Source organism: Pelobates fuscus, chromosome 1 (assembly GCF_036172605.1).
Source record: "Pelobates fuscus isolate aPelFus1 chromosome 1, aPelFus1.pri, whole genome shotgun sequence".
Lineage (NCBI taxonomy): Eukaryota > Metazoa > Chordata > Amphibia > Anura > Pelobatidae > Pelobates > Pelobates fuscus.
Window position 1 is genome coordinate 306,575,493 of NC_086317.1, and position 15,832 is coordinate 306,591,324.

A 15,832-nucleotide genomic window follows, 5' to 3' on the forward strand; every position below is an offset into this window, starting at 1 on the left:
AAGATAAATTAAATGGGAAGGTAAAGAGCACATGGAAAATAAATTAAATGGGAAGGGAAAGAGAGCTCATGGAAAATAAAGGAAAGGTCCCTTTATCCCTGCAGGCATTTTCATGTAAACAATGCCTTTTCAGAGAAATGGCAGTGTTTACATTAGAACCGAGGAGCACCTCCAATGACTACTCCTTAGTCTGCCAGTACAGGTACTTTCTGGGTTAGTGCTGCACTGACGTTCAGCACCTGCACGCTCTATTAGGAGATGATAATTAACCATGGCAGTCGCCCCTGACTTGACTCCTTGGCTGACATCAAAATTGAAGATCTTAGCCAATCCAATGGGAAAGCATTGTGATTGACTGAGATCATCAGTTTAGATTATGTTAGCCAATTGGGCAGATCCGGCGCTGGCGGACTTGTGCAGCTCTAGAAATTAGGTAAGTTTTTACTACATTGGGGGGGGGGGGCTAAATAGTTAAACACAATAGGGTCAGGAAAACACATTTGTGCTCCTGATACTGTAGTGTTCTTTTAATACTCTGTTGACAACTTTATTTCAGTTTTAGGAGACATCAACAAGAATAACTAAGTAGTCAGCCACAAACCTTTTATATATACCCAATGTTTGTGTATAGGTATTTTGTAGAATAATTTAATAACAAAAATAAGTTTGTGAATAGTGAGATTATGAGGTTTATTAATGTTTGCCTTAAAATATGCAGTTTATACAGCTAATTTTAATATCGCCTGCTTATTATTTTTATTTTTAGCGTGCCTGCGGGGGGGGGGGGGGGGGGGGGGGGCTCATATTTGATTTTCGCCTAAGGCCTCCAAAAGTCTAGAGCCGCCTCTGTATATATATATATATATATATATATATATATATATACATACAGGGAGTGCAGAATTATTAGGCAAATTAGTATTTTGGCCACATCATCCTCTTTATGCATGTTGTCTTACTCCAAGCTGTATAGGCTCGAAAGCCTACTACCAAATAAGCATATTAGGTGATGTGCATCTCTGTAATGAGAAGGGGTGTGGTCTAATGACATCAACACCCTATATCAGGTGTGCATAATTATTAGGCAACTTCCTTTCCTTTGGCAAAATGGGTCAAAAGAAGGACTTGACAGGCTCAGAAAAGTCAAAAATAGTGAGATATCTTGCAGAGGGATGCAGCACTCTTAAAATTGCAAAGCTTCTGAAGCGTGATCATCGAACAATCAAGCGTTTCATTCAAAATAGTCAACAGGGTCGCAAGAAGCGTGTGGAGAAACCAAGGCGCAAAATAACTGCCCATGAACTGAGAAAAGTCAAGCGTGCAGCTGCCAAGATGCCACTTGCCACCAGTTTGGCCATATTTCAGAGCTGCAACATCACTGGAGTGCCCAAAAGCACAAGGTGTGCAATACTCAGAGACATGGCCAAGGTAAGAAAGGCTGAAAGACGACCACCACTGAACAAGACACACAAGCTGAAACGTCAAGACTGGGCCAAGAAATATCTCAAGACTGATTTTTCTAAGGTTTTATGGACTGATGAAATGAGAGTGAGTCTTGATGGGCCAGATGGATGGATTGGTAAAGGGCAGAGAGCTCCAGTCCGACTCAGATGCCAGCAAGGTGGAGGTGGAGTACTGGTTTGGGCTGGTATCATCAAAGATGAGCTTGTGGGGCCTTTTCGGGTTGAGGATGGAGTCAAGCTCAACTCCCAGTCCTACTGCCAGTTTCTGGAAGACACCTTCTTCAAGCAGTGGTACAGGAAGAAGTCTGCATCCTTCAAGAAAAACATGATTTTCATGCAGGACAATGCTCCATCACACGCGTCCAAGTACTCCACAGCGTGGCTGGCAAGAAAGGGTATAAAAGAAGTACTGTAAATAAAATCTAATGACATGGCCTCCTTGTTCACCTGATCTGAACCCCATTGAGAACCTGTGGTCCATCATCAAATGTGAGATTTACAAGGAGGGAAAACAGTACACCTCTCTGAACAGTGTCTGGGAGGCTGTGGTTGCTGCTGCACGCAATGTTGATGGTGAACAGATCAAAACACTGACAGAATCCACGGATGGCAGGCTTTTGAGTGTCCTTGTAAAGAAAGGTGGCTATATTGGTCACTGATTTGTTTTTGTTTTGTTTTTGAATGTAAGAAATGTATATTTGTGAATGTTGAGATGTTATATTGGTTTCACTGGTAAAAATAAATAATTGAAATGGGTATATATTTGTTTTTTGTTAAGTTGCCTAATAATTATGCACAGTAATAGTCACCTGCACACACAGATATCCCCCTAAAATAGCTATAACTAAAAACAAACTAAAAACTACTTCCAAAAATATTCAGCTTTGATATTAATGAGTTTTTTGGGTTCATTGAGAACATGGTTGTTGTTCGATAATAAAATTAATCCTCAAAAATACAACTTGCCTAATAATTCTGCACTCCCTGTATATATATATATACATACACACACACACACATATATATATATACACATACATACATCTCTACAAAAGGGACTCTTTTTAGGAAAGTTTTTTGTTAGAGAATACATTTCTGTTCCATTAAGTTTTTCTTTTCTCCTGAGGTGGAGCTTTCTTGCCATCTGCCATTTGATTTATAAGCTCATCCAATGAAGACCAAGTTAGTACTTGGATGGATCATTTGCAGCCAAAGATCTAAGCCAGACAACGCTACTTGTACTAATCCCATTGTTCTTGCTGACAGTCTTAAGGCTTCAGATGAAGGATCGCATAAGAAGTCTGTGGCTAGCTTGATGTTTTGTAAGAGGTTTAAAGGGTTCTCATCAGATTCTTTAGAGATCACCCTACCCAGCTTCTCTAGCCACATTTTTTTTTAAAGATCTGGCAACTAAGATCCTACATGAACCTTTTAGACTAAAGGTTTCTCCAATAGGGAGTGCAGTTTTTTCCCCAAGTAGCTATATTGGAATTGTACCTTAGAAAGCTCTTCCATCATTTGTCTTCTTCCTGAACAGATACATGTTTGAAATGCTTAGTTATAACAAGCTATTTATCTGGAGTTTCCCATTCCCTAGAACTTGCATCTTTAAATGTAGGATGGAAGGGAAAAGCTATTGCTTTTTATGCTCATTCCTCCACCACATGAGACTTCTTTAGTATAATATTTAGTATTTAGTAGTAATATATTTTGTAGAATATTTTCATCTTGAAAGACAGAAAGATCATCAGAAGGAGGTCCTGAAGTAGTGGAGCTATAAGAAAAAGCAGATTTGTCATTTGAGCCAGAATCTAAATATTCTATAAATCCTTTCTTCCCTTTACTGGAAGTATGACCTATAAATTCTTTAGAGGAAGGAATAGAGTAACAATCAGGAAGGAAGATTGCACAACTTTCTCTTAGAGTCATCAGGTAATGGAAAGTGACACCAAGACCAGCATAAATGTTTTGCAACAGCTTTAACCTCCTCTGCTTTGCCAATAGAGTCCGCTCGATAAGACATCCAGAAATTAGGATTAAAACTAAATAAGGCGAGGAAGAGGAGGAGAGGAATAATTTAATATTGAAATGAAGGAGAATCTTGTCTTAAAATTACCTCTAGTGTGGGTAGGGCACTGGTGTTGCACACAGCAGCAGAAGAGACGTACACCAGTCATCTGATCAGCTGCACTGGGTTTTAAATGCGTATGGATGAAACTGGCATACTTTTTGCCGTTAACTGACACAATCGTTTTGCACATGCCCAGCAGCCCTCCGTTATCGCCATGCGTGCGTTCCATCTCTCGAACCCAGCATGCATGCCTTCATAATGGGGGAAGGAAAAATTGAAGGTAAGCAGTATCCGTCGTGTGAGACCCCAGAGAGAATGTAATGGTGGCATAGGCGTGCCCAGCCTATTGCATTAGGGTGTGCACCCTAAAACACACACACACTCTACCGGAGGCGCATGGAGGCGGGCAGAGGTGCGCAACATCACGTCCTGACGTGACGTCATCCAGCTCCGCCTTCAAGGGGTTTCAGATCTGGCACAGGGTGTGGACAGCGCTATTAGGCGCAGTACTTCGGATACTAAATGTGAGTGAAGTCAGTTATATATATATATATATATATTTTTTTTTTTTTAAGGTGCAGGGGTTTAGTGTGAGGGGGTAGAGTTTAGGGGGCCTGGGGTTTAGTAGAAGGGGGGGGGGGATAGGGTTTAGTATAGGGTGGGGCTGGAGAGTAGTAGAAACAAATTATTGTTGTTCATTCATGCTTTTTTTTTATACTGTACTTTATGAAAATTGAAGGTTTTTTTTGCAGCCCACATAAACGTAAGCCTTTGAATTAGCCTTTAAGTTTGACAGGCTTGCTGTAGCAATTTTAGAACAGCATTTCAAATGTAAATACAAAAGTTCCATGCACAATATATAAAACACCAGTCTAAAATATGCATTATGTAAATGCATGCTCCATCAAATGAAAACATCTTCCCCTGAGAAAAGTTATTAAAAGGCATAACAAGAAAACAAATTTGATTAAAATGGCATTTCAAAATGTAGTTTATCACACAAAAATTAACATTCCAAGTATAAAAAAAACACAAACAAAAACAACTTACTATATAATTAAAAAACAAAAACAAACAAAGTAAACACAAAAGATATGTAAAGGAATTATTAAAGTGTCATACCTGTTAACAGAATTGAGGAGAAACGGAATGATTATCTTTTAAATTTTGTATATTACTATCAGTTGCAAAGCTAGAATATGCTTCATGTTTGAGGTCACTTTCTTGGCCTAAAACATGTTATTTTTATGTTAATCAGATCTTAAGATGAGAGCAGAAAGTAGCAATACAAAATATATTGACAAGAGGAATAAACATTTTTTAGTGTAAAACAAATTTGTGGCCTTCACAGCGTGAAACAGCCATGGTATGCTAGTATACATCTGTATACGCCATTTTTTGTATGTTAAGCAATGTAAAACTGGATGATAAATGACTAAAATGAGTGCTGGGAGTTAAAAGTTTAACCCACCCCCTCAAAAAATAACAAACAAAAAACATGCAATAGACCAAAAAAAAAAAAAAAAAAAGGTTTAGCAATAGTCAAAACTATTAAAATTCCTTAAAATGATCATTTGTGCATACTTTAAAAAAAAAAAAAAAAAAATCATTAGTGCATTCCCATGATACAATGCCAATAATGTCAAGGTGATTCAACAAAATATCCATAGTATATTGCTATTGAAACTCCAGTGTTAGCCTTTTGAGGTTGTATTTGTCTATTTCAAACATACCACTTAAAAAAAAAAAAAAAAAACACACACAAACACGTTGAGATATAACATAGGAACAAAAATACTAATTTCACATTTAATCTCTACCCCCATCCCCATAGTTACTTCAAAGGCATAAGACAAAACGGTGCCCAAGTTGATGTTATCAAGAACTACATTGGGTAAATGTGGGTCAAGTGCAAATTCTGCAACTAAGAATCAGTAAAGTTACCAAATCTCAAGCATAACAAGTCAAATCAATTTGTTCAGGAGCAAAAGAGAAAAACAAATTATACACATTTAAGAGTCATAATTCCAACAAGATTCCACAGAGAAGCTTCTGTGAATGCACAGTGTATTCTTAAGACATGATTAAAATAGAAAACTTGGCTCTTTATACCCAAAAAGTTTGAAGTCCACTTTAAATCTCTCATAAAGGCGCTTAATGTCTCTTTTTGTTACTCTAGAGAAATAGTATTCCACTTTGGATTTGTTGTAGCTTGTGATTCCTGGTGGTATTGTAGGATATGACACTAACCGGTCAATACCAGCCTCTCGTAGGATGTACGGAGCATCTTCCTCAAGGGTTTCATGATGTCCAATAACATTGAAATTAATTTCACAAGGTGCACAAAGTTCTACGTATGTCACCCAGTGAATTATATGATCCCCAAATTGGAGATCAAGAAATCTGTGATTTGGGTCCCCCAGGTATCTTATAAAGTCTTCAAACTGCAGGCCTCCTCTGGATTCCTTACGGTTCTTTCTGTATTTACGGATTATGATTGGAGCAATGTCATGCTTATACCAGGGCTCAAAGCGAGGGTTATGAACAAATTTATCCTTGAAAGCAGAAATTAGCCTTTCAAATGGATCCCGTACAATTAAAAATTTAAAATAGGAGTTAAGTCTGGAATAAAAACAAAGAAATAATATTAAAACATAATCATTACATTGAACAGAAATGAGAGCAAATCAATAGCCAGAAATGACCCAAATATATGCCAGACATTTACAAGAATATTCACTAAAGTCCAAATGGCACAGTACTGAATCCGGCAAAACCATCCAGTTACATTTGGACTGCAAATGCAGAGATTTTTCATTATTTAATAATGTCCAAACCAAATGACCAAACGGCTGAAATCTGGATTCAAACTTTAAAGTATGGGTCAGGATTGCTAAACTCTGGAACCATATTTTCAAAGGTCGACTTGTTGACATATCTACCCCATTGCAGCCATGCAATTTACTGGCATGGCGGGAATTCTGTCGATCCAGACAGAATTTGGTGTCAGTGAGTAACCCTATAAATGTGTCATATTACAGGGATATTGTAAGCACCACACCAATTTAAGCTTAAATACACTCTGGGCACCATAACAACTTTGTTTACCTGAAGGTGTAAAAATATTAAAAGGTTTAAACCCATGTCTCTTTAGTCACGTCCCCTCATGTCAGAAAGACTCCCTTATCAAAAGTATGCCCCCAACAGCACAGATAATTGCTTTTAATTCATAACCAGGTTGCAGATACTATACTAAGAGGTAATAATATCTTTTCTTTGTAGGTCAAATCATTCAGCACTGTCAATGGCTGAGAAGTGTGCATACTTTGATAAGGAAGCCTTTTTCTGAAGTGGGTGTGGCTAAAAAAGGCTTATGGTGCAGTATTCTGCAAAACATTTTTTTTTTTTTTTTAATCAAAAAACTAAAAAAAGATTTAAGCATGTAAAAATACAGTATATCAACCAGGGCAAAACCGATCAAATACATTAAAGTTGTACTTGTGCCTATAGTATCCCTTTAAATCACGATGTTTATACAGTAAAACCAAGTCCAAGATACAGTAAATGATCATATATAAGAATTATCATTCTGTGGTCAATAAACAGTGTTTAACCAATTCAGAAGATAATTCAACACCCTTCTGGAGTTCAGCAGGTGCAATTCAACATGCTTTGATAGCTAGGGTTCAAACGCAGTTTAGGATAAACTCAACACTAGCTCGAATAATTTGGCTTGTTCAGCTTCTGGGAGCAGCAGAGAGCTACTAGGAGAATAGTTTGCTGGGAAATATTGATACCGGAGAAACTGACGGAAGCCAAGCACAGAGAGATGGACACAGGTTTCTTCAGGAAGGAAGAGATTCTTTATTGGATCACCGATCGGGACTCAGAGGGACTAGCGTCACCAAAATACAGCAAAGTCTGAGTACTGAATACATAGAGTACATTCCTTATATAGCACTGTAGCTCCTCCCACAATTAACTACACCCACACATACCCTTAACCTATTTAATGAATAGAGTCTAAACTCATCCATCCGGTCTAACCACGTGGCTCATCTGATACAAAGGAGAGGGACGCGTAATTCCAGTTCTTACATTCCTGCACCTGGTCAGTACAGTGATGACAGTATCTTAGCTACGTGTTATTAACTAACTGATACTACAAACACATATACATACATATGCCTTGTGGCAATCTTAGCCTGCTAAACTTGTATTTTACTGGAATTACATCACAATATAGCTCATGCAGGTGGAAACACCCTGAATGCCAATGTATTGAGCTTTGTTAGAACTTGGCTACTAATGAATAGAGACACAAAATAATGATCTAACAAAGCTCACACAATAAATCAAGACTTGGTGGGAGGTCGTTTTTTCCCCACAATACAGATAAGAAAAATCAGAGTCAGGCTAAAACTGCAGTTTTCGATCTTAGCCTTATAAACAAGCAAAGTATAATAGAGCTATAGTTAAACCCTTAAGGACCAAACTTCTGGAATAAAAGGGAATCATGACGTGTCACACACTATAGTCACCTGAACAACTTCAGCTTAATTAGGTTATTCAGGTGAGACCTATAGCTCCCTGCAGCCTCTCTCATGTAAGCACTGTATTTTCTGAGAATAGCTTTTCTTTGGTTACCTCAATTTCTTTTTAAAAAGTTTTTTAAAAGGAGTAACTGTAGGCCCCATAACTGCTTCATCTCATTGTAATGTTCATAGCATCTATTCAGTTTTTAATAATAAATTAAAGCTCCCAGCAACCCATCCCTTCTGTGCAGCAAAGGGTGGAGGTGAATGGCTGAGAATGTCAGCTGACCAAATCCAGCTTATAATCGAGCCATTGCAGGTATAAATCAATATGGCTACAAGGTCTGCTTTAGAGGCTGGGGACTCTGGGAACTATAACCAATTAGATTAAATGTTTGACATACCTACATTATCCATTTAATTAAAAACATCTATGTAATTTTTTTTTTACAAAAGTGCTGGAGAAGCTAGATTAAAGCACACAGGGCTCTAACTTTTGTAGCACTTTTTTTTTTTTATAGATTAGTTACAGGGTTCTATATTGCTTTTTGTTTCAGTATGCCCAATTATACACATCCCTTGGTCTGTAACTCAACTTAAAAACAATTGCTATATTTTGCGACATGCTCTAGACAAGATGTAAGAGCTGTGCATAGATTACAATGACATGATTTAGCTAAAGTCATTCAAACCTTTTCAGTCCTATGTGATACTATGGACACTACTCCTTTAGGCTCATACCTTTCCCGTATATCCTGTGCACTGAATGAAGAGAGCCTTGGAAGGCCATTTTTCTCATGGTCGTGGACCACATTTTCTGGAATCTCCTCAATTGATGGAAATGCACCTGTATAAAGAAGCCCACATTGTTTTCTACAGTATTTAATGGTAAAAATAAATACAAATAGAGTCTATTTAGGTCTTTAAGTCACATTAAGCATCATATACAAAATGTCCTCTTTTACAAGTGTATAAATACATATTGTCCACAGTTGAGATAAGTATGGATTTGCTAGTAAGATTTCGGCAGAGGCGTGGAAATGTTCTGTAAATTAAATTAGCTATTTTAGTCCTGAGCAGCGAAATGTGAACCTATAAATCAATAAGATGGGCCATTGGACAAAAACAAAATACAAAAACAACAAAAGGGAAAACAAACATGATAGTCAGAAATGGAAAAAAAGTATTCCTGGTAGATCTGTGTCTTCATTAGAGAATTTACTACTACCGGTATGTATGTTTTTGTTTTTAGAAGGGCCAGCACCAAATTAATCTGGCCTGTAGAAACAGAGTGTCGTTCCTATAGCTGCCACCAAGAACATACTAATGTCACAGTGGAACTCTAAAAAAATCATGATCATCTTCCTGTGTCCTCATTGTTTGAGTGGTAGTAGTTTTACTTCTGGTAGCGGTGTCAATTACAGCTTGCTTTTGTCTCGTGTTCAAACAGACCTCTGCTGTTTCTTTAACCTACTATGGTTTAGTTCCTCACAAGAATTGCCAGGACAGCTGGAGAGATTTTGCTAGTAACGACCTATATTAACCCCTTAACATCACCATTTGTGGCTGATGTACTGCTGTACTTAAAGAGATCCTATAGTGCCAGGAAAACAAACCCGTTTTCCTGGCACTATAGGCTCTTGGAGTGCCCCCCTCCCTCAGCGCTGAAGGGGTTAAAACCCTGTGAGCCTCTTACCTTAATCCAGTACCGGGCTCCCTCAGCGCACGTGACCTCTCCTCCCACACCAGCTCCCAAGTTGGGTCGAATGCGCATGCGAGGCCAGAGGTGCACACGCATTAAAACCCGCCCATAGGAAAGCATTACTCATTTCCTATGGGGATCTTATTTGACGCTGGACTCCGTGAGGACATCCAGCGTCAAATAAGTGCTATTTACTAAGTGTAAATCGCGGAAGCAGCCTCTAGTGACTGTCAGTTTCCCTGAAACTCCTATGTTTTCAGCTGCAGGGTTAAAACTAGGTGGACCTGGCACCCAGCCCACTTCATTGAGCTGAAGTGGTCTGGGTGCCTATATTGGTCCTTTAACCCCTTAAGGACACATGACATGTGTGACATGTCATGATTCCCTTTTATTCCAGAGGTTTGGTCCTTAAGGGGTTAAGAGACTGGATGACTTGAAGAAAATGTGCCCAGAACATCTTTGCCATTGTCTTCTGAGCAGCTGCTATTTTGGGCCTTTTGTCCTTCATGTTGAAATCCACAATAAGCCAGTATCCTTCTGTAACAACAGGCCTTATTCACTAAATTAAGAACTGGAGAGAATTGACAAGAATTACAAATTTAAGGGCAAAGACCATAACTAAAAAATATCTCTAGATCTGCTATAGGGCGGCTTTCAAAAAAAAAAAAAAAAAAACTTCCCTTGACAATTCTCTTAAATTCCAATTTTTGATCTTACCTATCAGGGTTTGAAATTGTGTTTTATATTCAATCATATTGTATTTTAATATCCTCTTATTGGTCAACAAAGTGTAAAACCGAGATTATCTAGGTGTAGTTTGTATTAGAATTATTATTTAAAAAAATAAGGTTTTAGAGTACAACAGTCTGTGAAAGATCTGTTTCATGTTAGGCACTAAGTAGTATAAAAATACATCAACATAACAAATAAAATATACAGTAATGTTATTTAGGAGCTATTTTAACTCTAGGGATGAATTCACTTTCGACGAACAATTTAATACAAAATATAATTAAATAAAAGTAAAACAAAACAGAAGCAATAATTACCGTTTACTACCATCAGTACTTTTTTCCACTGTGTGTTTCCCACTTTAGGAGTTTGACAAAACAATATTTTGTGATTGTCAGAAACAAAGATCCGGTCTAACACAAACTTAGAGATGGCAGAGTGAGTAAGATTAAGAAGGGTTCCATTTTGGCACATATTTTTAAGAAGTTCTAGTCTCTCCTTGTGGATGTGGTCAGTGTGTGATACATCTTTCATAGGTTTTGCAGTTGGCTAAAAAGAAAATACACAAGAAAATACAATTTAAACTAAAAGCGTATTTGAATGAGAGAAAAGAAAACAATTATATATATTTATTTATTACAAGAACCAACACACTCATTCAATTTCATCCATTTTAACACTCACAAAATTTAAGTTTTTTATAAAAACACCTAACTTGAGGAAAAATAATGGTGATTTTGTTACAGTAGATGATCATACATTGCATAAGACTGCCACAACTCCAATGGTACCTTATTTTGAGAGAGATACTACTCTTTCAAATTGCTTATCTGTCATTTACACAAAATGCCCTTTGAGTGCCAAAGCAACAAAAAATTAAATTTTATGGCAAGACAGGAGGCTTCATATTTGCTTATCTTTCTTTACTGAAACTCCCAGCAGCAAAGAAACAGTTAACAGCAGTGTAAAAAAGTTTAACCAATCAGAGTGCATCACAGCAATATAAACTGTCATCAGGCTCCTCCCAATTCCTCTTTCTTTGCTGCTTAGCCTCCCAGGTGAGTCTATTCTAATTATACTCCTATTTATGCTCGATTTATATATATATATATATATATATATAGATATATATATATATATGAGTATATTGCTTTAATATTATATATATTTATTCATTTACTTATTCTAGTATTTTTCTCAGCCTTTCTGTGCTTTTCCACACTGCTTAGGTGACATGGGCTGACTCCCCAGTCAACCTATAAACACAATTGCCTCTCTTATTTTTTCTACCATACTTGTATTCTTATACTGTCTGTTTAACTGACACACTTTTCCCCGCAGCGCCCGGCATTTTGCCGGCCCGCTCCGCTCAGTTTTTTCCCTCACACACTTCGTGTGTTGCATTGCGTCTCCATAGAGACGTTTCCCGCCCTTTTTCTTTCCGCGGCCATTTCTATTTACCTTTTCCCGGGCTTCCTCTCAGCGCCATCTTGCGGAAATTTTATGCGCGGCGGTTCACTCGCATTTCAGCTCCCACTGCAGAACACGACCCAGCTGTTCGGTAAGTACTTTTATCCCTTAAAGCCCCAGACCTTTTTATTTTAAATCATTAAAGATACATACTCAAAATTTCCCTTTTTCTTGACAGGTTTTTTCAACTTAAAAAATCCTTGCTTGATACTGAGGGTGACCCCCTCAAGCCTTTATTCAGAGGGTGACCCCCTCTAGCCTTCCTTCAAGGGTGACCCCCCTTTTTTCTGCCTCTATACAGGGTAATCCCTATTTGATAACACAGGCACATACCTGTTATTTGATTTTGGACATTTCATTGTCCTTCCTCTCTGGGTGAACCCCATTGATATATTGTGGATGAACCCCACTGTTACAAAAATTACTTTCTGTATAAGTCCACCGCCTCATTGTAATTAGTTTGTCTGCATACCAAAATTAAAAATAATTAAAAATAATAAAAATTAAAAAAAAATAAAAAAATAAAAAAATTTTTAAACTATATATATATATTGTATATTATATTATTCTCTTTGTGGTGACCCCACTGTTATTGACATTATGTCTGATGTGCCAGAACCAGCAGTTTCTGCCGAACTTAAGGCTTGGCTATTCAATGCCATCACTGAATCTATTCCTAAAGCTTTAGCGGCTTTCAGCGAGCAGACAATACCAGCCCCTACGGCGGCCATTACCCAACGCTCAGATTCCGAAGATTCTCACACTTCGGAACATGAAGGAGCCCCTCGCAAACGCCCTTGGAAGGGCGATAGCGCCACCGCCGGTAAAGGCAAAGCGCCCGCTAAACACCCTAAAGTGCCCTATTCAAAACCCAAACATGATAAATTTGACACATTTGAGGGTTCTACCTCTGATTTTAACCTCCAAGTATTAGACGAATACTACGCAGAACACTCTGATACTGAGGCTCCGCCTCATAAGACATTCCGAGACCTTTATCCATCTGATTCTGCAACTAATGAACCCCTCATACCTCTAGAGGAACTCCAATCGGAGTCTGACCCCATAGATACCTTATTTGACACCTCTGGACGCCCTCTATTTGACCCCAGGTGCATTAAGCACCTTAGATCGGCCGAATGGACACCCCCAGACCACATTGCCAAATATTGTAGAATGTGGCTCCGTCGGCCTTTAGAAAAAGAGGTGAGAGCCAAATTAAGGGCTGAATGCCCACGCCCCACCATCCCAGACAAGGTGGCCAATACACCAGAATTCGACCCCTTCCTTGTGACCTTTCTAACCAAGTCAGGAAAAGACCCCCGTAAAGGTCTAGAACAGGGTCTTAAAACTGCTCAAGACAAGTTGATGGATGTGGCGGGCCCGCTCACACAAATCTTCATTATTGCAGACGAGGCTTTATCAGGTGGCACATTTGACGCACATATGGTGCGAGAGTGGGCACAAAGGGCCTTATGCCTTTTAGGCAATGCCAATGTGGCAATATCAACAGAGCGGCGGAAAGCCGTCCTTTATAAAATTGATGCTAAACTTGCCGAACTAGGCACCAAAGAACTTGGTCCAGAGGCTCAAGGCATGTTATTTGGAGACAAGTTCATAAAAGAACTAAGTAAACACGTCTCTGTTTTTACAACACTGACAAAGGCACAATCCTCTATTCGCAAGGTATTTCGCTCTCAGCGTTTTTCTGGAAGAGCTGGTCGCTATAGAGGCCGAGCGACTGGCAGAGCCGCCTTCACAGGCTACAGGCCTTGACCTTCAGACACCTGGAATTCGGGCAATACCTGATTCCAACACAGACAATTTTTTCCCTCTCGCGGAACAATCCGAGGACGTGGATCCGCTTCCCTACGCGGTCGCTCTGCTACAGGTAATGGACCTTCCTTATTCTCTTATTCCTATTGCAGGCCGGTTAACCCTTTTTTCCCAACAGTGGTCTCAACTAACTCAGGATCCTTGGATCCTTCAAACGGTGTCCGGGTTCCACCTGGATTTTTCAGTCGAACCAATTCAAAATTCCCTTCCTACCCCAATAAAAATGTCCTTGCTAGACGAGTCGACTCTACGGAGCGAACTCAACGATCTATGCACCAAAGGTGCGATCGAACGAGTTGTGGGCCCACAGGTCTTCGTAAGCAACATGTTTCTGGTAAAGAAAAAATCAGGGGGTCTACGACCAGTCATCAACCTGAAAGATCTGAACAATTTCATCGTATACCGTCACTTCAAAATGGAAGGGATCCATTTATTGAGAGACCTACTCTCCGAGGGAGATTGGTTCTCTCGCTTCGACCTAAAGGATGCATACCTCACGGTGCCGGTAACACCAGCACACCGCTGCCTCCTTCAGTTTCGTTGGGAACAGACACTATGGCAATTCACCTGCCTCCCCTTCGGCCTATCTTCCGCACCCTGGTGCTTTACCAAACTAATGAAACCAGTGATGGCCTTACTGCGGTCCCAAGGAATCCGCTCCATAATCTATCTGGATGATATCCTTCTCATGGCACAGGACCAGGAAACCCTCCTCCATCATACACACATGACCTCCGCCCTATTGCAGAATCTTGGCTTCGTGATCAATCACCAGAAGTCATCTCTAACACCGTCCCAGACGATACAATTCCTGGGATTCCAGATAGACTCCGTTCAAGCAGTCCTTCAACTTCCGGCACCCAGAATAAAATCCATAAAAAGAGACATTCGGAAGTTACTGATATCACCACACCTTCGCCTACGGGATCTAGCCCGCACCATCGGCTTGCTCTCCGCCTCAATACAGGCTATATTCCCTGCCCCACTGCACTACCGGGCACTGCAACGATTAAAGACCCAATACCTACACCAGTCGACGTCTTGCGACCAACAGATCACACTCACAGACGAGGTCCGGCTCGAGCTCCATTGGTGGCTACAACATATGGATGCCTGGAATGGAAGAGCCATTTTCGGATCCCAACCAGACTTCATCCTGGAATCAGATGCAAGTTTACTGGGATGGGGCGCAACCTGCTCGGAAACCTCTACAGGAGGACTCTGGTCCCACTCAGAACGCGCACTTCACATCAACTGCCTCGAACTGATTGCAGGCTCATTTGCAATCCGCAGCTTCGCCAAAGATGTCTACAACTGTTCAGTTGTGCTGAAGATGGACAACGTGTCCGCAGTCCGCTACGTGAATCATCTAGGAGGTTCCAAATCAAAGATGCTCTCAGACCTGACCAAGGAATTATATCAGTTCTGCCTAGACAGGAATATCTCCCTGCGAGCGGAATATCTGCCGGGAACAGACAACCTCGTCGCAGACTGGTTCTCCCGCCACTGGAGGGACTCCAGCGATTGGCAACTGAATCCACAAATATTTCAGCATCTCCAGATTTGCCGGGGACCATTCAACCTGGACCTCTTTGCATCTCGCCTCAACAGGCAGACGGACGCTTTTTACAGCTGGTTACCGGACCCAGCGTGCCTTGCAGTCGATGCCTTCCTACAGAAGTGGCCGATGTCAGGGGCATATGCGTTCCCTCCATTCTCCATGATTCCACGCACGCTACAACTTCTCAGAACTCAAGGTGTCAAGATAACTCTAGTGACCCCGCTATGGCGGGCCCAACCATGGTACCCTTACCTACTGGAAATGTCAGTGGACTTTCCCCTGCTGCTACCCTGCACCCACGACCTCCTCAGAGACTCGATAGGCAACTTTCACCCATTGGCGATCCAAGACCATCTCCAACTAGTGGCTTGGACCATTTCAGGGGATCGTGGAATGTCTCAGGCCTTTCGACAACTGCTCAGGGACTCCTTTGGGACTCATGGGCCCCAGGAACCAGACGCT

At 40.1% G+C, this 15,832-nt stretch overlaps 1 protein-coding gene across 4 annotated transcripts in view; it reads right to left on the minus strand.

Moving 5' to 3' along the window:
• Positions 1–5,050: 5,050 nt before the first annotated feature.
• CHST10 (carbohydrate sulfotransferase 10) overlaps positions 5,051–15,832 on the minus strand; it is a 58,309-nt gene continuing 47,527 nt past the window's right edge. For all 4 annotated transcript variants that reach the window (XM_063458269.1, XM_063458259.1, XM_063458279.1 and 1 more), the window contains exons 4-6: positions 10,821–11,052; positions 8,811–8,916; positions 5,051–6,156 (exon numbers count right to left, since the gene is read on the minus strand). In XM_063458269.1, the coding sequence (XP_063314339.1) occupies positions 5,619–6,156; positions 8,811–8,916; positions 10,821–11,052 (876 nt within the window). In that variant the 3' untranslated portion in view covers positions 5,051–5,618. The remainder of the gene's footprint in view (positions 6,157–8,810; positions 8,917–10,820; positions 11,053–15,832) is intronic.